At 39.6% G+C, this 24,915-nt stretch overlaps 2 protein-coding genes across 20 annotated transcripts in view; both read right to left on the reverse strand.

Annotated features, from left to right (window-relative positions):
• The window catches only part of LOC135339652 (serine/threonine-protein phosphatase 6 regulatory ankyrin repeat subunit B-like), a gene marked incomplete in the record, with an annotated part of 1,209,744 nt that overhangs the window by 929,319 nt on the left and 255,510 nt on the right, over nt 1–24,915 (reverse strand).
• Nucleotides 1–24,915, reverse strand: part of LOC135339638 (uncharacterized) — a 34,553-nt gene that overhangs the window by 6,299 nt on the left and 3,339 nt on the right. For 3 of the 19 annotated variants that reach the window (XM_064535805.1, XM_064535806.1, XM_064535807.1), the window contains 17 exons: nt 24,775–24,873; nt 24,516–24,614; nt 23,976–24,074; nt 21,823–21,921; nt 20,901–20,999; nt 18,742–18,840; nt 17,646–17,744; nt 16,817–16,915; nt 15,893–15,991; nt 12,194–12,292; nt 11,272–11,370; nt 10,364–10,462; nt 9,462–9,560; nt 8,544–8,642; nt 7,589–7,687; nt 6,657–6,755; nt 5,625–5,712 (listed from right to left, as the gene is read on the reverse strand). In XM_064535805.1, coding sequence (XP_064391875.1) covers nt 5,625–5,712; nt 6,657–6,755; nt 7,589–7,687; nt 8,544–8,642; nt 9,462–9,560; nt 10,364–10,462; nt 11,272–11,370; nt 12,194–12,292; nt 15,893–15,991; nt 16,817–16,915; nt 17,646–17,744; nt 18,742–18,840; nt 20,901–20,999; nt 21,823–21,921; nt 23,976–24,074; nt 24,516–24,614; nt 24,775–24,873 — 1,672 coding nt within the window. The remainder of the gene's footprint in view (nt 1–5,624; nt 5,713–6,656; nt 6,756–7,588; nt 7,688–8,543; nt 8,643–9,461; nt 9,561–10,363; nt 10,463–11,271; nt 11,371–12,193; nt 12,293–15,892; nt 15,992–16,816; nt 16,916–17,645; nt 17,745–18,741; nt 18,841–20,900; nt 21,000–21,822; nt 21,922–23,975; nt 24,075–24,515; nt 24,615–24,774; nt 24,874–24,915) is intronic. The other 16 variants (XM_064535816.1, XM_064535809.1, XM_064535808.1 and 13 more) reach the window with 16 other exon arrangements.

Genomic DNA, 24,915 nt, shown 5'->3' on the forward strand with positions numbered 1-24,915 from the left:
GCACTGTGGGTGGAGCTGAATTAGCACGTGGAACCATAGATTGAGTAGAGAGGGATTGGAAACGATGTACCCTCGAAGTACCATCCGTGTTTCCCTGCGGTTTTAATCGAGGCTTATTCCAACGTGATGGGGTCTAAACATGAATAATTCATGAGAATTGTTTTTGCTGTCTGTAAAAAGTCCACGAGCAGTTTTGCTGCTAAACATCAACTTCATTAAATACTTGTGGCCATTTGGGACACAGCACACTACTTAGTGACACAACCTTAGCTATATCGTAGTAGCTAAACTGACACAAGCATGACAAATCGCTCTGTGTTAGACTATAGCTACTTCATGACAATCAAGATTGTATTTTCTTCGTTTCCAAGGGGGCATTTGTTTAAGTGTTAGAGGGGTCTTTGCGACGCATGCATAGACTATGATTAGACTCAATAAGTTTCCCGGTAAACTTACCCGGGGTAGAAAGCGAAACACGGATTGTTTCTGAGCTCTACATAGACTTCATTGTAAAACATCACGTGAACCACTTCCGTTGCCAATCCCCTTCTACTCTATCTATGGTGGAACCAGGTGCAAGCATGCATGGCAGCATAGAATATAGAAACTTTTTATGATGGCAGAGAGAGAGAGATACCAGCACAGAGGGAGAAACACCACTCCTATGACTTAAGCTGAGAGCTGTGGCAGCAGCAGCATAAATAACTGCTGTACAAGAGTTTCAGTGGCGTTTCAGTTTAGGAGTATCAGTAGGAGGGTGCTCAGGTCGCGATTTTTTTGGGGTTCTGCCCACGCACCGGAAGCCACACCCATGTTTTACTGCGCATGACAAAGGACACACCCTAATTACAAAGAACAATCCCAGAACAGAGAAGATATCAACTCTACCATTGCCTAACTGTAATTATAGCTATATCAATATCTACTATACAGGTATGTCATGGTGTATGTGTATGTATATAGAAGAAATAGTCCAGTTAGTCAATCATTCTGTGTGATCGTAATGCTGTCTTCATTCTCTTCAGACCACTGAAAGACCTCTCTGCTGAGCAGCTATAGTGACAGGCAGAGTGCACAATAATTATACTATCACGAAGAAAATCTGTATTGAAACCATTGTTTAATTATTGTTTTGTTTTTGTCTTCTATACCTGGTATTTAGAGTGTGATCAAGTTTCTGCTGGTGATGTTGGCTGAATATATAGACACTGACAGTGAGAAAGAACAACCTTCTCTGATGCAGGCTCTTGACTTGTACTACAGTAGAGTCTCGTTAATCCGGTTACCCTTGGGACCATGCAGCTTGGCTAGTTGGGCGTGGCCCGACCGTCTCCCTGACGGGAGGTCGGGTTGCAAGCCTATCTGGGATTTGTTCTAGCACCACTATAGTGGCGCCCTATCAGATTGCAGCATTTTTCACGTGCTTGGTTACACTTCCGTTTGCATCTAGTTACGAAACCGCATGCAGTATGCTGTGGTTTATCCACGTCATCATGTCGGTTAACACCCACTTAAGAAGAAGAATACTCATGGCAGTGTTACATAATGCTGCAGAACAATCCCAGATAGGCTTGCAACCCGACCTCCCGTCAGGAGACGGTCGAGCCACGCCCAACTACAGCTTGGCCAGAATAGCGAGGTGGCTGTATCTCAGGAAATAGCCACGGCTTAAAAACGACCTTACCTCGAATCTAATGAATACTTTTGCGGTTTTTGTCTCGAGGATAATGAAGGATAATGAATCATTCTGTTCTCTATTTAAGTGTAATCCAATTTTATTTGCTAAACCACACCCAAAATGTCATATTCGGCCGTAATATACGTATAAAATTACATTGAAAACCTTGTTTGGGACAGCCAGCACTGGCCGGTAAACGGAATAGCGAGTGGCCGTACTTCAGGGTGAGTTTTGTGCAGTAAACATAATTATAGCTAGCATTCCGTGCCAAGCCAAATGGCTGGTATATCGAGGTGGCCGTACTTCAGAGAGCCGGAATAGCGAGAGTCTCCTGTATTTTGTAGCATGCAGCTTTAATAAGTCACAGTACGCATGCCCAGGAAACTTATTATCTGAAGGTGTGGTCTGACTCTCCAATCAGTATAAAAACTCTTCTGCGAGCTCTAGCTAGCTCCGTAGTGCAAGCTCAGGCTCAGCTCCCAGCTATCCAGTAAGTTGCAGTAATTAATGTTAAGCTTAGGTGGGTGCTTGAGCACCCTGAGCCCCTAGCTGGAATACGCCACTAAGTTTAGAGTATAGACTCAACAATAAACACCCGTTTCGAATAAGCGCCCATCTCGTTTAAACGCCCCCTCTACAGACTTCGATATGAAATAAACGCCCGGGCGTTTAATCAAGTAAATACGGTATATAGCTATAGGCTTCTATATAGCCATGTTCTCTTGGATTTCGATTTGTAGATTTGTAAACTATAGAGCTTCTGGATCATGAGGCTTATATGGCACCAGATGTGGAAACGCCCTAATTTTTTTTATTTTCCCTTTGCTAACCCGAACCCCTCTCTTCCACATTACATCCGGTGCCGTATATATGCCACTTGGTCTGAGCTTCTTTCTCAAGTTATGGCTTGTTTGACTCACATTGAAGGCTGGTGCAATCTCTTCACTCTTTTATAGCATTATAATCTGTTCGCACAAACTTTATATCTATTCAACTTATGAGTTAGCCTTGCACTAAAGCGCTAGCTGTTTGTTAGCTACAATAGTCAGAAAAGAGTTTTAATCTCGGTCTCCGAGAAACATAATAATGCTAACCTTGCTAACTACACGTGCAAACAATACATATATTCATTACTGACGCTCCTTGGAGGGTAAGCCGGACCATGACTGATGACTGTTAATTATAGGGTTAGGCATCCCCTCTAATTAATTAGAGGAATGCAACCTCGCTGGTTAAATAATAATTAGGCATTTCTAATAATTATATTGCTCCCTAATTAAGTATTTGGGGGTAAAGACGTGGCCTAGCCACCAGTCATAGCCTCGGCTCAGCCATCTTGTAATGACAGAGAAGATTATAGAAACCAAGGGAGGGTTGGGTGTGGGGCTTTACTCAGATAGCTGGTATATAGCAAAGGCAGAACACGAGGTAGTGAGCTGAGAGCACATGCTCATATAAGATGGGCGAGGTCTTTATGTAATGATAGTAGGCAGGGCAGCATGGGAGGTACATCGATTAACCTTGTTTAACATCATGCAAAGATGCATGCACATACACAGCCATACCAGCCTTGCAAACTCTGACCTCTTTGGAGATCCACCCCTATTTTTAATTATTCATTGACATGAAATGCAATAAACCTCTACATTGATTCTATCCTCTGGCTTCTATCCTTGAAGATCCATTCATCAAGCCATCAGATATAGACTTTCAGCTCCATTAAGATTAAGCTAGCTCATCTTCTATAATGCATGACTGCGTGGTTCAGTGTCAACAATAATTACATTATACAACAAACCAATTACCTTTTCTATACACTAATATTTTTTGAGCGAAAGCAAAACATGGCGAGAAGCATTAGTACAGCGGAGCTTGCAACACTCGTTAGGTGTAGTTTTTGTTGCAGAGTATAGAGATTGCACAAACCACGTGGAAGTGTAAATAATTAGAACATAACATAATCTAGAACATTCCATACTATACAAGATTCCATGCTAAGTGTCCATGTATTCTAACAGTTTTAGCCGGTTCACCATATAATTATGTCTCGGATGCGCATGCGCAGCGATGTTTGTGTGTGTGTATGCTGCATGAGCGTCAGTGTTACAGCTGTTCAAGAATCAATGAAGTGCAAGTAAGAGTTTCTATAGGCTTCTATATATAGTCACATTTGCAATTTGTGGATTTGCAAAATAATGCTTCGTTCTCGAGTTACAGCTATAGGTTTGCTTATACTTGGAATGCACAGAGTGTAGCAACACTTCCATGGAATGTTGGTATGCTCTACTTTAGTAGTTAGCTCTGCACTAGAACGTTATAGCTATATAGTTTTGCAAGAGTGAGAAAAGAGCTACAAAGCTAACCTTGTCTTTACCTTTTTGTGTTCCTTTTCTAGCTCTCAATATGCAGACTAAAGGTGATAGGAGGCAGTAAGGAAGAAATGAAAGCCTGGTATGCAAAGTAGCGTGATCCACATACATTTTAAATTTATAAATGTGGGCGATTTGTAGCCCACAATCATGACGTAGGGTATAAGACACTGCTAGAAAATCTACCAAAATAACCTACCAAAGTAAGCTGTAAGGTCAGGAGAGAGACTAATGTAGCTTAGTGCAGAACCAGCTCTGATAGCAGATAGCTGATAATGATGACTATAGGCTATTATAGTCTAGCAGATCTATATATTATGCATTCAGCATGACACAGTAAAACTGAATATACTCTAGATCAATAAACCTGAATAGTAAAATCTAGATATATAGATCTAGGTAAAACACTCAATCTAGAACTAGTAGACATAGCTATATAGCTAGCTTGTATAACACATTGAACTGCTTGCCAATTCTGAGTCTATAATGGCCATGTTTACAAAGTTATTAGTCATAGATCGAAGTTGGCAATCCAAATATCTCAATCTCACACTCAATTTCACCCTTCTAGCACCCCTTTCTAGCACCCTTCTATAGCACCCTTCTACCACCTTTCTACCGTCACGCGACTTTGCATCCCCTAGCTAGCTCCTTTTTACTTTTATTTTTTCTTTATTACGATTGTGACAAAGAACAGAGCCTGGGACTGAGGCTATACTGGAAAGCTTCATGCACTTAGCCAGCTGTGCATGCAGCCATTAATGGACTTTGAACTTTTGGCATCCTTTTTAGCAACAATCACGGTCGATCATTTCCCACTTTTTGCACCAATGAAAATTTAATAGCTATATAATTATAGTAGCTTCATGTTTGGTTCCTCCACCGAGGCATGAGCACCCACGGTGCTTTCATTATATCCGAGGCGCGTGAGCGGCCACAGGTATAGTAGTCCGGCCCGTTCGTTGGTTTGTTTGTGACACATGAGTCTGCTCACTTGGCTGCCATAATAATAAATAGTACTGCGTTTACAGCATGGATAGCCTCTACACAACAAGTTATTAGTTTAAAAATAGTGGCAGATTTTGATGCATGTTAATTGAAAGCTTCCTGAGCAAAAGATAAGAAGCTTGAACTTGCACATTGGCTAGCTCTACACGTGACCTTTATTCGAGGTAAGCTGAAGTGATCCTTTACCAGGGTTCTATAAGTATAAAAAGCTAAAACTGAACACTCCTCTGGTTTTTTTTTTATTATTAGCCGAGGGTTAGCACTTCAGTGCTCGATCTAGTTTGGTTATAAGTACTGCATGGTAATATTATCCAGGGAAATCGTTCATTAAAAGGCTCAAGAATATGCTACCCCTTTTTGTGCTAAAACGAGTTGAACTTTAAGGCTCAAAGTGGGCTTGAAGATTGTGGGGGTGGATCCTCACTACCTTAAGCTTTCCCACACTATGATGTATCCTGGTTTGTATCGGTTTGTTATTGTTCTGAATCTTATTATTACGGGGTTTATTTTTTCTGTATAATTTATAGTCAAAATAGCACTGTCAAAATATACATGCACATGAAACTCACTGGTGTCACAGTGGGCTCTCTCCACTAAGCACTCTACCACTTCAGAGTGACCATTCTGACTGGCTATATGCAGCATTGTCCATCCATCCTGTACAGAAACAACTCATATATGCGAGGTTTTGTTGACACAATAAGTTGACTGTTTCTTTGCACAATAATAATTATTACTAAAGCCGGTCAAATGAAAGCACCACGGGTGCTTATGCCTCGGTGGAGGTGTCAAAGCTAAAGCTACTAGCTATTATAACATACACAAATTATATCATGATGCAATTAAAATCCAAGAAAACGTGACTATAGAAAAACTCTTATAATTATACTTGCACTTCATTGATCCTTGAGCAGCTGTAGCAGTCCACACACACACACACACACACACACACACACACACACACACACACACACACACACACACACACACACACACACACACACACACACACACACACACACACACACACACACACACACACACACACACACACACACACACACACACACACACACACACACACACACACACACACACACACACACACACACACACACACACACACACACACACACACACACACACACACACACACACACACACACACACACACACACACACACACACACACACACACACACACACACACACACACACACACCATGCAGCTCACAGACCACGTTTTATATTACAATGCATCTATAAGGTCACGACCACATGCACCATGCAGTAACACGCACATCATAGATCATGAGGACATGGTGAGGAGGAAATATTTTACATGATATGATTTGTGTAATGACATCATTGTAATAATTATACTGATAAGATATCTCAATCCCCAAGATTCTTGGGGCAATTGACGCATGCGCATACTAGGCCTTCTTTCTCAATTGAGAGCGGCCTGGAATCATGAATTATCTTATAATGAATCTTAGGTCACCACCAGTAACATGCACATCACAGATCACCAGGACATGGTGAGAAGGAAACTCTATGATTAGCTAATCTCTGCGATGTGTACAGTTAGATACACTCACCTTATCTTGAATATCAATATTGGCTCCAGCATTGATTAGAAGTTCCACACACTTCAGGTGACCATGGTAACTGGCTTTCCAGAGAGGGGACTCACCCGACTGTACATGTAGTACATGAGCAGTTGTTAATTATCTAACTATTGCGTTCTGGCAAGGATCATGTGTATTTATTTAGGTATTGCAGATTTTATTGTTCCGAATCATCACAGAGGCCCGGGGACTTTTTGCTCATTCAACCCAACCCTACTATATATTAGCCCATGCACTGTGCTAATGATCTATCATTATGTGGCCAAAACGAAAGTGTATACCGTAGATCTATAAACTACACTAATTGTTGTGAGGATTGAGCTAGCTATACATATACTATTCGCCATGCTAGAGTTTCTAAAACAATCGTCCAGTCATACAGTTTCCTCTTCGCCATGTCCTGGTGATCTGTAATGTGCACAAACTAGTTTACTTACAAACTAATGTATAGAACAAATTCCTCAGATTCTGGGGAACTTGTGCATTTGCACTATCACTTTGACAATAGATACCAAGCCCAGTTGTCGACATAGCGTTAATTTAGAGAGACTGAGGCTAATTTATTCATTACCCAAGATTGTGTAGATTATGTAGTGTTGTTAATGAGGTTCATCATTGCATGTGACGTCATGCGTCAATGTGTTTGGCTAGCTAGCTGCTGAAACTATTATACAATATCTTTAGCAACAAAAGCGGCTGGCTTAAAAACAAGGTTTTTTGCTGTTTAGGCCCTCAATAGATAGAGTATGTAAAACACAGAGGCCAAAAACCAAACCGTAGACCTACATATCTATACAAAAAACAAACAACGCAAGTGTGGATTGGTCTGAATGTTTTGGTTCTAAAAGGTGCGCCACTATATCATATAATTTTTGGCTCTGAAATCAATTACTGTAACTGACCTTGCTCTGAGTGTTGACTGTAGCCTTGGCTGCTAAGAGGACCCTCACCACCTCATCATGTCCATTGCTACTGGCTGCGTGGAGAGCAGTAAAGTTGTCCTGTATTAGAGTGAATATATACATTATTATATACAAGGAGCTTGCACAGGGTGAGCATGCACGGTTTGAGCAAATACACTTCACGTACTAGTTAATGCACCGTTGCAAGTATACTGGAAGTAATAATTAGTGGGCGTTTGGAAATTCCAGGCTCTTAAATGAATAGGACTATTCTTAGTGTAGTAGGTAGTTTATGCAGACGTTTCCTCCCGGAGGGACATTTAGGCTAATAACATAGAACACAACGAATATTCTTGCTGATCCATAAGATATAATATCAGCACAGATTTTATCTAGCACGTAAGTAATTGTCTTTCAAAAACCATATACAGTTGCCCAATTATAATAATTCACCTACATATACATAGAAAAGTGAATGAATCCTAGCAAGGGAGGCTACTATTTGAGTGCGGCCTTTATACAAGAGCGGCCTCTGATCGAGCATATACGGTACATGTAATATTCTTACTGATCCATTTAAGAGACAATACCAGCACAGATTTTATCTAGCACGTACGTAATTGCCTTTCAAAAAACCATATACAGTTGCGCAATTAACCTACATGTACATAGAAAAGTGAATGATGGGTAAAGATCACGATTCTTAAAAGCAAATAACATGCGCAGGTCCAGGACACAGAAACAAAATGGTACAGAATTAATGCTTATGATGAGAATACAATACAACAGGGGTATGAGCAATTAAACACACCCTACTATTGTCTTTTTCAAAAACCACATACAGATGGGCAATAAATGTCTCACATAGAGCGCACTTTGAATGACAACCAGGACATGACAGAGGAAACTCTATGACTAGCTAATCTCTGAGATGTGTACAGTTAGATACACTCACCTCATCTTGTATATCAACATTGGCTCCAGCATTGATTAGAAGTTCCACACACTTCAGGTGACCATTGCGACTGGCTTCCCAGAGAGGGGACTCACCCAACTGTACATGTAGTACATGAGCAGTATATTATAAAGCAAGTGTTTGCCAAAACACATACCGTAATGGATGCAATTACAGTACCACTAAAATCTTGGACTCTACGCAAATTTTGAGGTGAACATATCTGTTGCAGTAATCGACGCTTATAAGAATGCCAAGGTAATTAGCAAAGTACCGTATAGCGGGTATATTTTGAGGGTATAAATGTTCGCAGTTTTCGCGAATTGAGTCTGTACCGCGAAAATGTATATCTTATTGAATAGTAGGCGTGTTCAGTATTATTGACCACACCTATCGACAATAAGAGGAATAAAAAAGGAATCAAGAGACAAGGACACCGGTATAGCCCAGATTGTTTTGTACTGTACGCCCAGTACAGCAAACGTTCTGCTAGAGGTGGAGAACATAGTGCCTCACCGATTCATACAGGCTAGGCCCGGATTCGAGGCTAACGGTATGGAAGTACAGCTGCATGTTGATATGCGCATGCGCCAAAAGGCTGGAATTAACTCAGATCACAAAATTAAAATCCGCGAAATCCTTTGTAGAGGTCAATCTGCGAAAATTTATACCCTCGAAATATACCCGCTATACGGTAATTGGCCTACGTATATAATCTCATTCGCAAAAATAGCAAAAATTATTACTCGCGAAAATATGTCACCTTAAGGTATATCTATGAGAACCAAACCACATAAGTGCCACCATCATTATTTTAAAAGCAAGCTCGTGTTGATCCCAATGTTTTGGGTTCTAAAAGATGAGCCACTCGAAAGTATTCATATAATTTTTGTGCTGAAATCAACTACCGTAACTGACCTTGTTTTGAGTGTTGACAGTAGCCTTGCCTGCTAAGAGGACCCTCACCACCTCATCATGTCCATTGTAACTGGCTGCATGGAGAGCTGTCATGTTGTCCTGTATTAGAGTGAATATATACATTATTATATACAAGGAGCTTGCACGGTTTGAGCAAATACACTTCACGTACTAGTTAATGCACCGTTGCAAGTATACCGGAAGTAATAATTAGTGGGCGTTCGGAAATTCCAGGCTCTTAAATAAATAGGACTATTCTTAGTGTAGTAGGTAGTTTATGCAGACGTTTCCTCCCGGAGGGACATTTAGGCTAATAACATAGAACACAACGAATATTCTTGCTGATCAATAAGATATAATATCAGCACAGATTTTATCTAGCACGTAAGTAATTGTCTTTCAAAAACCATATACAGTTGCCCAATTATAATAATTCATCTACATGTACATATAAAAGTGAATGAATCCTAGCAAGGGAGGCTACTATTTGAGTGCGGCCTTTATCGAGCATATACGGTACATGTAATTTTCTTACTGATCCATTTAAGAGACAATATCAGCACAGATTTTATCTAGGACGTACGTAATTGCCTTTCAAAAACCATATACAGTTGCAAAATTAACCTACATGTACATAGAAAAGTGAATGATCACGATTCTTAAAAGCAAATAACATGCGCAGGTCCAGGACACAGAAACAGAATTAATGCTTATGATGAGAATACAATACTAACAGCGGTATGAGCAATTAAACACACCCTACTATTGTCTTTTTCAAAAACCACATACAGATGGGCAATAAATGTCTCACATAGAGCGAACTTTGAATGACAACCAGGACATGACAGAGGAAACTCTATGACTAGCTAATCTCTGAGATGTGTACAGTTAGATACACTCACCTTATCTTGAATATCAATATTGGCTCCAGCATTGATTAGAAGCTCCACACACTTCAGGTGACCATTGCGACTGGCTTCCCAGAGAGGAGATTCACCCAACTGTACATGTAGTACATGAGCAGTATATTATAAAGCAAGTGTTTGCCAAAACACATACCGTAATGGATGCAATTACAGTACCACTAAAATCTTGGACTCTACGCAAATTTTGAGGTGAACATTTCTGTTGCAGTAATCGACGCTTATAAGAATGCCAAGGTAATTAGCAAAGTACCGTATAGCGGGTATATTTTGAGGGTATAAATGTTCGCAGTTTTCGCGAATTGAGTCTGTACCGCGAAAATGTATATCTTATTGAATAGTAGGCGTGTTCAGTATTATTGACCACACCTATCGACAATAAGAGGAATAAAAAAGGAATCAAGAGACAAGGACACCGGTATAGCCCAGATTGTTTTGTACTGTACGCCCAGTACAGCAAACGTTCTGCTAGAGGTGGAGAACATAGTGCCTCACCGATTCATACAGGCTAGGCCCGGATTCGAGGCTAACGGTATGGAAGTACAGCTGCATGTTGATATGCGCATGCGCCAAAAGGCTGGAATTAACTCAGATCACGAAATTAAAATCCGCAAAATCCTTTGTAGAGGTCAATCCGCGAAAATTTATACCCTCGAAATATACCCGCTATATGGTAATTGGCCTACGTATATAATCTCATTCGCAAAAATTATTACTCGCGAAAATATGTCACCTTAAGGTATACTATGAGAACCAAACCACATAAGTGCCACCATCATTATTTTAAAAGCAAGCTCGTGTTGATCCCAATGTTTTGGGTTCTAAAAGATGAGCCACTCAAAAGTATTCATATAATTTTTGTGCTGAAATCAACTACCGTAACTGACCTTGTTTTGAGTGTTGACAGTAGCCTTGCCTGCTAAGAGGACCCTCACCACCTCATCATGTCCATTCTGACAGGCTATGTGGAGAGCAGACCAGTTGTCCTGTATTAGAGTGAATGTATACATTATTATATACAAGGAGCTTGCACGGTTTGAGCAAATAAACTTCACGTACTAGTTAATGCACCGTTGCAAGTATACCAGAAGTAATAATTAGTGGGCGTTCGGAAATTCCAGGCTCTTAAATGAATAGGACTATTCTTAGTGTAGTAGGTAGTTTATGCAGACGTTTCCTCCCGGAGGGACATTTAGGCTAATAACATAGAACACAACCAATATTCTTGCTGATCCATAAGATATAATATCAGCACAGATTTTATCTAGCACGTAAGTAATTGTCTTTCAAAAACCATATACAGTTGCCCAATTATAATAATTCATCTACATGTACATATAAAAGTGAATGAATCCTAGCAAGGGAGGCTACTATTTGAGTGCGGCCTTTATCGAGCATATACGGTACATGTAATATTCTTACTGATCCATTTAAGAGACAATACCAGCACAGATTTTATCTAGCACGTACGTAATTGCCTTTCAAAAACCATATACAGTTGCGCAATTAACCTACATGTACATAGAAAAGTGAATGATGGGTAAAGATCACGATTCTTAAAAGCAAATAACATGCGCAGGTCCAGGACACAGAAACAAAATGGTACAGAATTAATGCTTATGATGAGAATACAATACTAACAGCGGTATGAGCAATTAAACACACCCTACTATTGTCTTTTTCAAAAACCACATACAGATGGGCAATAAATGTCTCACATAGAGCGCACTTTGAATGACAACCAGGACATGACAGAGGAAACTCTATGACTAGCTAATCTCTGAGATGTGTACAGCTAGATACACTCACCTTTTCTTGCATATCAACATTGGCTCCAGCATCGATTAGAAGTTCCACACACTTCAGGTGACCTTTGTAACTGGCTGACCAGAGAGGGGACTGTCCCAACTGTACACGTAGTACAGAGCAGTAGTATGTTATACCATAGATATAGATACATGTAGAACAGTAAGAGGGATTAGAAACAAAAATGTTTACGTGAAACAGTCCGCGTTATAGGGTGTGGCTAAAACTACAAAGGATTATACAGCATGCTCATTACCTGTCCTGACTGCCATACAATCTGCTGATGTTAAAAACTAATAGAATTTTGCTCTAAAAGGTCGACAATAAAATACTATACAAGAAGGAATAGCCCTTACTATGAAGTCATGGGAGGTCAAGGCCCGTGGTGTGTCTAAAAGTATACTAAGCCAGTTTGAAGGACAAACGTTTCTGAACAGTACAGCTTATCCATAGCATGACCATTCTATATAGCATTTAGATACAGTAGAACCTCGCTAATCCGGATCCCTTTAATCCGAAACCTCACAAATCCGGACAAAATGGCAAACTGAAAAAGAGGAGGGGCTGTCAGTACAATAGAGTACTGCGCATGCGCAATGTAAATTGATTAGCTGAATCAGCAATACATTTATCGATAAACTGCTCAAGACAATGGCCACTGCAAAGAAAACAAAGAGAGAGCTCACAAGACTCACTGTATTGGAGAGAAAGTTGAGATAAAGACTATTCTAGCTAGCAGCTTCCCTTCTGGCCACAGTAATATCATAATACATGTACAAAAGTGTCTTTGTTAATGATTTCATAATCAATTAATGACATCTGGTAATCCGGAAATTTCATGTATTCGGATGGGGTCTGGTCCCACTCTATTCGGATTGGCGAGGTTCTACTGTACATAATAACCAATGTCCTTCACTGTTTTGGCTTCACAGCAGGGAGAGAGAAAAGTTGACATGGAGTAATTCAAGAGTAAAAACAACGGACTTAGAGCTTGTCAGTGATGTAAATTAATTAATTCCCATACAGAAATAACTACCTTGTGGCAAGGTTCAAACAAGCAAGTCTTACAAGGTTGTGGCAAGGTTGCAGCAACCTTGCCAGAACCATGGATTTGAAATTGTTTCAAGCTTGTTTCAAGGTTGTAGCCAGGTGGTTTTAACCTGGTTATTAAGGTTGCAACAAGGTGGTTTCAATCTGGTTACTAACAGGGTTGCAACAAGGTAGTTTCAACCTAGTTAAACAGTGAAATCTATTAAGAGTGAGATAAAAATAAATAACAGAACAAAGTATATATAGTATTACAAAGTATAATACTAAGCAAACTATATTATAGTCTCTTCGAGTATCGATTAATGATGAGAGATTGATTGAGTTTCAAACCACTACGCTGCCTTCTCATGGCACGGCGACATGATGCACATTTGTCGTTTACTGCATCGATTAACCAGTGCATGGTTTACTACACAGCTTTCTCTGCGTGCTGGCATAATTATAAGTGTCATAATTATAGGACCATATCTATCACTAATTATATATGCTTTGTGATGAGCAAGAGGGATGGACTATAGAGGTATAGGGGATGATGATTTGTACAAAATCTTTGAGACGTACATTCAACATTGTTATGCCTCAGGTGTACGTGTAGCCGCAAGAGGGACACGGTAAAGCTGACAGTGACTGTGGCTGTAAATGCTGCAATGTGACGAAAACTAACAGTTTCTATATATAGGCTTCTATAGCCACATTCTCTTGGATTTTGATTCGTAGATTACAAACTAAAGCTTCTTTCTTGAGTTATGGCTAGTTTGACTCACATTGAAAGCTGTTGCAGCTTTCGTAGCATCACTTGTTTGCATAAAAGTTTCTATTCAACTTATGAGTTATAGTCCTGCACTAAAGCGCTAGCTTTTTACTAGCTACCTAGCTATTTAGTAGCCATTAATTGTGTGAGCTCTTGCAGACATACCCCTATATATATATAGAGATTATTCACTTTCAAATTCAAATTGAAAAAAGCTTAATTCCCCCTATACTAAGTCTCTAGTACTATAACACCTCTAATACTTTTGATAGAAAGCATGACATAGCAAGGCTAGGCATTAACACAGCGCGCGCAGCTTGCAGCACTCGTTTGTCTGGCTTTTAATATCATGAATGCTACTTACTGAACATCTTTAAAATGTTGGCATCATAGTACTTCTTGGCCAACCATTGCAGTCTCACGACAGCTACAGCAACTTGGTGCACATTGGAGGAGGGCATGATTCCTACTGACTCCTCTTCGATCCACCTCACCAAGAGATACCAATAGATATGTGTCATTCATTTTGGCTTGTAAACCTAAACATCTAGTTGTTCTATTATAGAGTAGTCTGAGTTAGCTAAACTAGTATGCAGTAGGTCTGTCCTGCTCTTTAAAAGCTAGACAGCTGACATTCAAGATATGAAAATAATTCCAATTGGGGTGCACTTGCCATGTCTTTTACAAGGTTGTAAACAGCAAAATGAGCAACCAGAACGCAATGTTGCTGCAACTATTTTACAAGGTTGTAAATCAATTGTACAGAATGACAACCACAATGCAAGGTTGTTACAACCTGTTTTCCAGGTTGTAACCTTTCTGCAACCAAACCACCTTGTAGCAAGCTTGTTACAACCTTGACATTTCCTATGGGAATTACTTCTCTAGGTGATTGCTAGTAGATAGTGGCTAAATACAGCCTCATGCACGGTAAACCACGAAACAGTGCAAGGTTACAGCTGCAAATAGCTAGCGTTCTACTGCAGAGCTAACTGCGCGATCGCTAAATTATAACCGCGGAGTGTTTCAACCGCTTATAAGGCAATTGCCTTATAGTTATTGGCCTACTAACCCTAACCTACGTACGCACATGCATTTGATGAGCATGCTTTATTAATTACTCCATAGATGGAGCTGTAAAATATAGATACAACGTATATCGACCTGCTTACCGTATTACTAGAATATGTAGTACATGAGCAGTAGTATGTTACACCATAGATATAGATACATGTAGAACAATAAGAGGGATTAGAAACGAAAACGTTTATGTGAAGCACTTCGCGTTATAGGGTGTGGCTAAAACTACATTTATAGTCAGCATGCTCGTTACCTGTCTTGACTGCCATACAATATGCAAATTGATCACTTTTAATATTGATTATAAAGAGAATCAAGCTCTAAAAGGTCGACTAAGCAACTCAGCCACTATCACTATAAACAAATGAAAGCACCCGCAGGTGCTGATGCCTCGGTGAAGGTGTCAAAGCTACATGATAACATAATGCTAGCTTTATCAAGATGAACATTTTTGTTTTGCTGCATGCAGGCAGAATCACAGAGAAAGAGTGGGTAATGATCGATATTTTTAATTTTGCTGAAGAGTGGGTAATGCTCGATGATGATTGTTGTTAAAAAGGATCAATGCCAACAGTCCAAGTCTAATCAGCAGAATCTTGCAGCTCTAACTATTACGTGCATCCTCTATTATAGATGCAGCTGTAAAACACAGAGGCCAAAAACCAAACCGTAGACCTACATATCTATACGAAAAACAAACCACATAAGTACCACCATGACCATTTTAAACGCAAGTTTGGATTGGTCTGAATGTTTGGTTCTAAAAGGTGCGCCACTATATCATATAATTTTTGGCTCTGAAATCAACTACCGTAACTGACCTTGTTTTGAGTGTTGACAGTAGCCTTGCCTGCTAAGAGGACCCTCACCACCTCATCATGTCCATTGTAACTGGCTGCATGGAGAGCTGTCACGTTGTCCTGTATTAGAGTGAATATATACATTATTATATACAAGGAGCTTGCACGGTTTGAGCAAATACACTTTACGTACTAGTTAATGCACCGTTGCAAGTATACCGGAAGTAATAATTAGTGGGTGTTCGAAAATTCCAGGCTCTTAAATGAATAGGACTATTCTTAGCATAGTAGGCAGATCCCGGAGGGACATTTAGGCTAATAACATAGAACACAACTAATATTCTTGCTGATCCATAAGAGATAATATCAGCACAGATTTTATCTAGCACGTAAGTAATTGTCTTTCAAAAACCATATACAGTTGCCCAATTATAATAATTCACCTACATGTACATATAAAAGTGAATGAATCCTAGCAAGGGAGGCTACTATTTGAGTGTGGCCTTTATACAAGAGCGGCCTCTGATCAAGCATATACGGTATATGTAATATTCTTACTGATCCATTTAAGAGACAATACCAGCACAGATTTTATCTAGGACGTACGTAATTGCCTTTCAAAAACCATATACAGTTGCGCAATTAACCTACATGTACATAGAAAAGTGAATGATGGGTAAAGATCACGATTCTTAAAAGCAAATAACATGCGCAGGTCCAGGACACAGAAACAAAATGGTACAGAATTAATGCTTATGATGAGAATACAATACTAACAGGGGTATGAGCAATTAAACACACCCTACTATTGTCTTTTTCAAAAACCACATACAGATGGGCAATAAATGTCTCACATAGAGCGCACTTTGAATGACAACCAGGACATGACAGAGGAAACTCTACGACTAGCTAATCTCTGAGATGTGTACACTTAGATACACTCACCTCTTTTTGCATATCAACATTGGCTCCAGCATTGATTAGAAGTTCCACACACTTCAGGTGACCATTGAAACTGGCTACCCAGAGAGGGGACTGGCCCGACTGTACATGTAGTACGGGGACTTTTTGCTCATTCAACCCAACCCTACTATTAGCCCATGCACTGTGCTAATGATCTATCATTATGTGGCCAAAACGAAAGTGTATACCGTAGATCTATAAACTACACTAATTGTTGTGAGGATTGAGCTAGCTATACATTATACTATTCGCCATGCTAGAGTTTCTAAAACAATCGTCTAGTCATACAGTTTCCTCTTCGCCATGTCCTGGTGATCTGTATAATGTGCACAAACTAGTTTACTTACAAACTAATGTATAGAACAAATTCCTCAGATTCTGGGGAACTTGTGCATTTGCACTATCACTTTGACAATAGATACCAAGCCCAGTTGTCGACATAGCGTTAATTTAGAGAGACTGAGGCTAATTTATTCATTACCCAAGATTGTGTAGATTATGTAGTGTTGTTAATGAGGTTCATCATTGCATGTGACGTCATGCGTCAATGTGTTTGGCTAGCTAGCTGCTGAAACTATTATACAATATCTTTAGCAACAAAAGTGGCTGGCTTAAAAACAAGGTTTTTTGCTGTTTAGGCCCTCAATAGATAGAGTATGTAAAACACAGAGACCAAAAACCAAACCGTAGACCTACATATCTATACAAAAAACAAACAACGCAAGTGTGGATTGGTCTGAATGTTTGGTTCTAAAAGGTGCGCCACTATATCATATAATTTTTGGCTCTGAAATCAATTACTGTAACTGACCTTGTGTTGAGTGTTGACTGTAGCCTTGGCTGCTAAGAGGACCCTCACCACCTCATCATGTCCATTGTTACTGGCTACGTAGAGAGCAGTCCGGGTGTCCTGGATTAGAGTGAATATATACATTATTATATACAAGGAGCTTGCACGGTTTGAGCAAATACACTTTACGTACTAGTTAATGCACAGTTGCAAGTATACCGGAAGTAATAATTAGTGGGCGTTCAGAAATTCCAGGCTCTTAAATGAATAGGACTATTCTTAGTGTAGTAGGTAGTTTATGCAGACGTTTCCTCCCGGAGGGACATTTAGGCTAATAACATAGAACACAACGAATATTCTTGCTGATCAATAAGATATAATATCAGCACAGATTTTATCTAGCACGTACGTAATTGTCTTTCAAAAACCATAATTATACAGTTGCCCAATTATAAATTCACCTACATGTAAACTTGAACTCTGCCATGAGAAAGTCTTTGTGAAGCACTAACAAGCTGCTAGCTATGTCCTGTACCTAGTACCTAGCTGCTAGTATTAATAAATTTTTTGGCTGCCACGTGCAGAAATGCTAGAGTCGAAGTTCACTGAGGCTACTATTTGAGAGCGGCTATTTAAATGTTTCATTTTGCTAGCAAGGGAGGCTACTAGTGCAGCCTTTATGCAAGAGCGGCCTCTGATCAAGCATATACGGTATATGTAATATTCTTACTGATCCATTTAAGAGACAATACCAGCACAGATTTTATCTAGGACGTACGTAATTGCCTTTCAAAAACCATATACAGTTGCGCAATTAACCTACATGTACATAGAAAAGTGAATGATGGGTAAAGATCACGATTCTTAAAAGCAAATAACATGCGCAGGTCCAGGACACAGAAACAAAATGGTACAGAATTAATGCTTATGATGAGAATACAATACTAACAGGGGTATGAGCAATTAAACACACCCTACTATTGTCTTTTTCAAAAACCACATACAGATGGGCAATAAATGTCTCACATACAGCGCACTTTGAATGACAACCAGGACATGACAGAGGAAACTCTACGACTAGCTAATCTCTGAGATGTGTACAGCTAGATACACTCACCTCTTTTTGCATATCAACATTGGCTCCAGCATTGATTAGAAGTTCCACACACTTCAGGTGACCATTGAAACTGGCTACCCAGAGAGGGGACTGACCCGACTGTACATGTAGTACATGAGCAGTAGTATGTTATACCATAGATATAGATACATATAGAACAATAAGAGGGATTAGAAACAAAAATGTTTACGTGAAACACTCCGCGTTATAGGGTGTGGCTAAAACTACAAAGGATTATACAGCATGCTCATTACCTGTCCTGACTGCCATACAATCTGCTGATGTTAAAAAGTAATAGAATTTAGCTCTAAAAGGTCGACAATAAAATACTCTACAAGAAGGAATAGCCCTTACTATGAAGTCATGGGAGGTTAAGGACCGTGGTGTGTCTAAAAGTATACTAAGCCAGTTTGAAGGACAAACGTTTCTGAACAGTACAGCTTATCCATAGCATTTAGATACAGTAGAACCTCGCTAATCCGGACCCCTTTAATCCGAAACCTCGCAAATCCGGACAAAATGGCAAACTGAAAAAGAGGAGGGGCTGTCAGTAGAATAGAGTACTGCGCATGCGCAATGTAAATTGCTTAGCTGAATCAGCAATACATTTTTTACATTTATCGATAAACTGCTCAAGACAATGGCCACTGCAAAGAAAACGAAGAGAGAGCTCACAAGACTCAACTGTATTGGAGAGAAAGTTGAGATAAAGACTATTCTAGCTAGCAGCTTCTCTTCTGGCCACAGTAATATCATAATACATGTACAAAAGTGTCTTCGTTAATGATTTCATAATCAATTAATGACATCTGGTAATCCGGAAATTTCATGTATTCGGATAGGGTCTGGTCCCGCTCTATTCGGATTGGCGAGGTTCTACTGTACATAATAACCAATGTCCTTCACTGTTTTGGCTTCACAGCAGGGAGAGAGAAAAGTTGACATGGAGTAATTCAAGAGTAAAGACAACGGACTTAGAGCTTGTCAGTGATGTAAACTTAATTACTTCTCTAGAGTACTTGAGTGATTGCTAGTAGATAGTGGCTAAATACAGCCTCATGCACGGTAAACCACGAAACAGTGCAAGGTTACAGCTGCCAATAGCTAGCGTTCTACTGCAGAGCTAACTGCGCGATCGCTAAATTATAACCGCGGAGTGTTTCAACCGCTTATAAGGCAATTGCCTTACAGTTATTGGCCTACTAACCCTAACCTACGTACACGCATGCATTTGATGAATACCTGCATGCTTTATTAATTACTCCATAGATGAGCTGTAAAATACAGATACAACGTATATCGACCTGCTTACCATATTACTAGAATATTTTGCGGGCCTTTGCGAATGAGCAGAAATGTTGATCCTTTGCGATCTAACTATTGGGTTCTGGCAAGGATCATGTGTATTTATTTAGGTATTGCAGATTTTATTGTTTCGAATCATCACAGAGGCCCGGGGACTTTTTGCTCATTCAACCCAACCCTACTATTAGCCCATGCACTGTGCTAATGATCTATCATTATGTGGCCAAAACGAAAGTGTATACCGTAGATCTATAAACTACACTAATTGTTGTGAGGATTGAGCTAGCTATACATATACTATTCGCCATGCTAGAGTTTCTAAAACAATCGTCCAGTCATACAGTTTCCTCTTCGCCATGTCCTGGTGATCTGTAATGTGCACAAACTAGTTTACTTACAAACTAATTTATAGAACAAATTCCTCAGATTCTGGGGAACTTGTGCATTTGCACTATCACTTTGACAATAGATACAAAGCCCAGTTGTCGACATAGCGTTAATTTGAGGCTAATTTATTCATTACCCAAGATTGTGTAGATTATGTAGTGTTGTTAATGAGGTTCATCATTGCATGTGACGTCATGCGTCAATGTGTTTGGCTAGCTAGCTGCTGAAACTATTATACAATATCTTTAGCAACAAAAGCGGCTGGCTTAAAAACAAGGTTTTTTGCTGTTTAGGCCCTCAATAGATAGAGTATGTAAAACACAGAGGCCAAAAACCAAACCGTAGACCTACATATCTATACAAAAAACAAACAACGCAAGTGTGGATTGGTCTGAATGTTTTGGTTCTAAAAGGTGCGCCACTATATCATATAATTTTTGGCACTGAAATCAATTACTGTAACTGACCTTGTTTTGAGTGTTGACTGTAGCCTTGGCTGCTAAGAGGACTCTCACCACCTCATCATGTCCATTCTGACAGGCTACGTGGAGAGCAGTCAAGTTGTCCTGTATTAGAGTGAATATATACATTATTATATACAAGGAGCTTGCACGGTTTGAGCAAATACACTTCACGTACTAGTTAATGCACCGTTGCAAGTATACCGGAAGTAATAATTAGTGGGCGTTCGGAAATTCCAGGCTCTTAAATGAATAAGACTATTCTTAGTGTAGTAGGTAGTTTATGCAGACGTTTCCTCCCGGAGGGACATTTAGGCTAATAACATAGAACACAACGAATATTCTTGCTGATCCATAAGATATAATATCAGCACAGATTTTATCTAGCACGTAAGTAATTGTCTTTCAAAAACCATATACAGTTGCCCAATTATAATAATTCATCTACATGTACATAGAAAAGTGAATGAATCCTAGCAAGGGAGGCTACTATTTGAGTGCGGCCTTTATCGAGCATATACGGTACATGTAATATTCTTACTGATCCATTTAAGAGACAATACCAGCACAGATTTTATCTAGCACGTACGTAATTGCCTTTCAAAAACCATATACAGTTGCGCAATTAACCTACATGTACATAGAAAAGTGAATGATGGGTAAAGATCACGATTCTTAAAAGCAAATAACATGCGCAGGTCCAGGACACAGAAACAAAATGGTACAGAATTAATGCTTATGATGAGAATACAATACTAACAGGGGTATGAGCAATTAAACACACCCTACTATTGTCTTTTTCAAAAACCACATACAGATGGGCAATAAATGTCTCACATAGAGCGCACTTTGAATGACAACCAGGACATGACAGAGGAAACTCTATGACTAGCTAATCTCTGAGATGTGTACAGCTAGATACACTCACCTCTTTTTGCATATCAACATTGGCTCCAGCATTGATTAGAAGTTCCACACACTTCAGGTGACCATAGTAACTGGCTACCCTGAGAGGGGACTCACCCAACTGTACATGTAGTACATGAGCAGTAGTATGTTATACCATAGATATAGATACATATAGAACAATATGAGGGATTAGAAACGAAAATGTTTACGTGAAACACTCCACGTTATAGGGTGTGGCTAAAACCACAAAGGATTATACAGCATGCTCATTACCTGTCTTGACTGCCATACAATCTGCTGATGTTAAAAAGTAATAGAATTTAGCTCTAAAAGGTCGACAATAAAATACTCTACAAGAAGGAATAGCCCTTACTATGAAGTCATGTGAGGTCAAGGCCCGTGGTGTGTCTAAAAGTATACTAAGCCAGTTTGAAGGACAAACGTTTCTGAACAGTACAGCTTATCCATAGCATATATAGCATTTAGATACAGTAGTACCTCGCTAATCCGGACCCCTTTAATCCAAAACCTCGCAAATCCAGACAAAATGGCAAACTGAAAAAGAGGAGGGGCTGTCAGTAGAATAGAGTACTGCGCATGCGCAATGTAAATTGCTTAGCTGAATCAGCAATAATTTTATCGATAAACTGCTCAAGACAATGGCCACTGCAAAGAAAACGAAGAGAGAGCTCACAAGACTCAACTGTATTGGAGAGAAAGTTGAGATAAAGACTATTCTAGCTAGCAGCTTCCCTTCTGGCCACAGTAATATCATAATACATGTACAAAAGTGTCTTCGTTAATGATATTCATAATCAATTAATGACATCTGTTAATCCGGAAATTTCATGTATTCGGATAGGGTCTGGTCCCGCTCTATTCGGATTGGCGAGGTTCTACTGTACATAATAACCAATGTCCTTCACTGTTTTGGCTTCACAGCAGGGAGAGAGAAAAGTTGACATGGAGTAATTCAAGAGTAAAAACAACGGACTTAGAGCTTGTCAGTGATGTAAACTTAATTACTTCTCTAGAGTACTTGAGTGATTGCTAGTAGATAGTGGCTAAATACAGCCTCATGCACGGTAAACCACGAAACAGTGCAAGGTTACAGCTGCCAATAGCTAGCGTTCTACTGCAGAGCTAACTGCGCGATCGCTAAATTATAACCGCGGAGTGTTTCAACCGCTTATAAGGCAATTGCCTTACAGTTATTGGCCTACTAATCCTAACCTACGTACGCGCATGCATTTGATGAATACCTGCATGCTTTATTAATTACTCCATAGATGGAGCTGTAAAATACAGATACAACGTATATCGACCTGCTTACTAGAATATTTTGCGGGCCTTTGCGAATGAGCAGAAATGTTGATCCTTTGCGATCTAACTATTGCGTTCTGGCAAGGATCATGTGTATTTATTTAGGTATTGCAGATTTTATTGTTCCGAATCATCACAGAGGCCCGGGGACTTTTTGCTCATTCAACCCAACCCTACTATTAGCCCATGCACTGTGCTAATGATCTATCATTATGTGGCCAAAACGAAAGTGTATACCGTAGATCTATAAACTACACTAATTGTTGTGAGGATTGAGCTAGCTATACATATACTATTCGCCATGCTAGAGTTTCTAAAACAATCGTCCAGTCATACAGTTTCCTCTTCGCCATGTCCTGGTGATCTGTAATGTGCACAAACTAGTTTACTTACAAACTAATGTATAGAACAAATTCCTCAGATTCTGGGGAACTTGTGCATTTGCACTATCACTTTGACAATAGATACAAAGCCCAGTTGTCGACATAGCGTTAATTTGAGGCTAATTTATTCATTACCCAAGATTGTGTAGATTATGTAGTGTTGTTAATGAGGTTCATCATTGCATGTGACGTCATGCGTCAATGTGTTTGGCTAGCTAGCTGCTGAAACTATTATACAATATCTTTAGCAACAAAAGCGGCTGGCTTAAAAACAAGGTTTTTTGCTGTTTAGGCCCTCAATAGATAGAGTATGTAAAACACAGAGGCCAAAAACCAAACCGTAGACCTACATATCTATACAAAAAACAAACAACGCAAGTGTGGATTGGTCTGAATGTTTTGGTTCTAAAAGGTGCGCCACTATATCATATAATTTTTGGCTCTGAAATCAATTACTGTAACTGACCTTGTTCTGAGTGTTGACTGTAGCCTTGGCTGCTAAGAGGACCCTCACCACCTCATCATGTCCATTGCTACTGGCTACGTGGAGAGCAGTCCGGTTGCCCTGTATTAGAGTGAATATATACATTATTATATACAAGGAGCTTGCACGGTTTGAGCAAATACACTTCACGTACTAGTTAATGCACCGTTGCAAGTATACCGGAAGTAATAATTAGTGGGCATTCGGAAATTCCAGGCTCTTAAATGAATAGGACTATTCTTAGTGTAGTATAAATTATAGGTAGTTTATGCAGATATTTCCTCCCGGAGGGACATTTAGGCTAATAACATAGAACACAACGAATATTCTTGCTGATCCATAAGAGACAATATCATCACAGATTTTATGTATAATACGCACGTAATTATCTTTCAAAAACCATATGCAGTTGCACAATTATAATAATTCACCTACATGTACATAGAAAAGTGAATGATAGGTAAGGATCACTATTCTTATGAGAATGCAATACTAACAGTGGTATGAGCAATAAAACCTCACCTCCTCTTGGATATCAACTCGAGCCATAGCTGCAATTAACACTTCAACTACCCTCAAGTGACCATTCTGAGCAGCAACATGCAGCGCAGTAGCTCCATGCTGTACAGATTCAAGTAAGGAGTGATGAGAAGGTAAACACACACATCAGCTCACAGACCACGTTTTAGGTTAATACGCGTCACGACACACAACCAGGACATGACAAAGGAAACTCTATGACTAGCTAATCTCTGAGATGTGTACAGCTAGATACACTCACCTCTGCTTGCATATCAACATTGGCTCCAGCATCGATTAGAAGTTCCACACACTTCAGGTGACCATCGAAACTGGCTGACCAGAGAGGGAACTGACCCAACTGTACATGTAGTACATGGTTATACCATAGATATAGATACTT

The sequence above is a fragment of the Halichondria panicea genome, chromosome 8, assembly GCF_963675165.1.
Source record: "Halichondria panicea chromosome 8, odHalPani1.1, whole genome shotgun sequence".
NCBI lineage: Eukaryota > Metazoa > Porifera > Demospongiae > Suberitida > Halichondriidae > Halichondria > Halichondria panicea.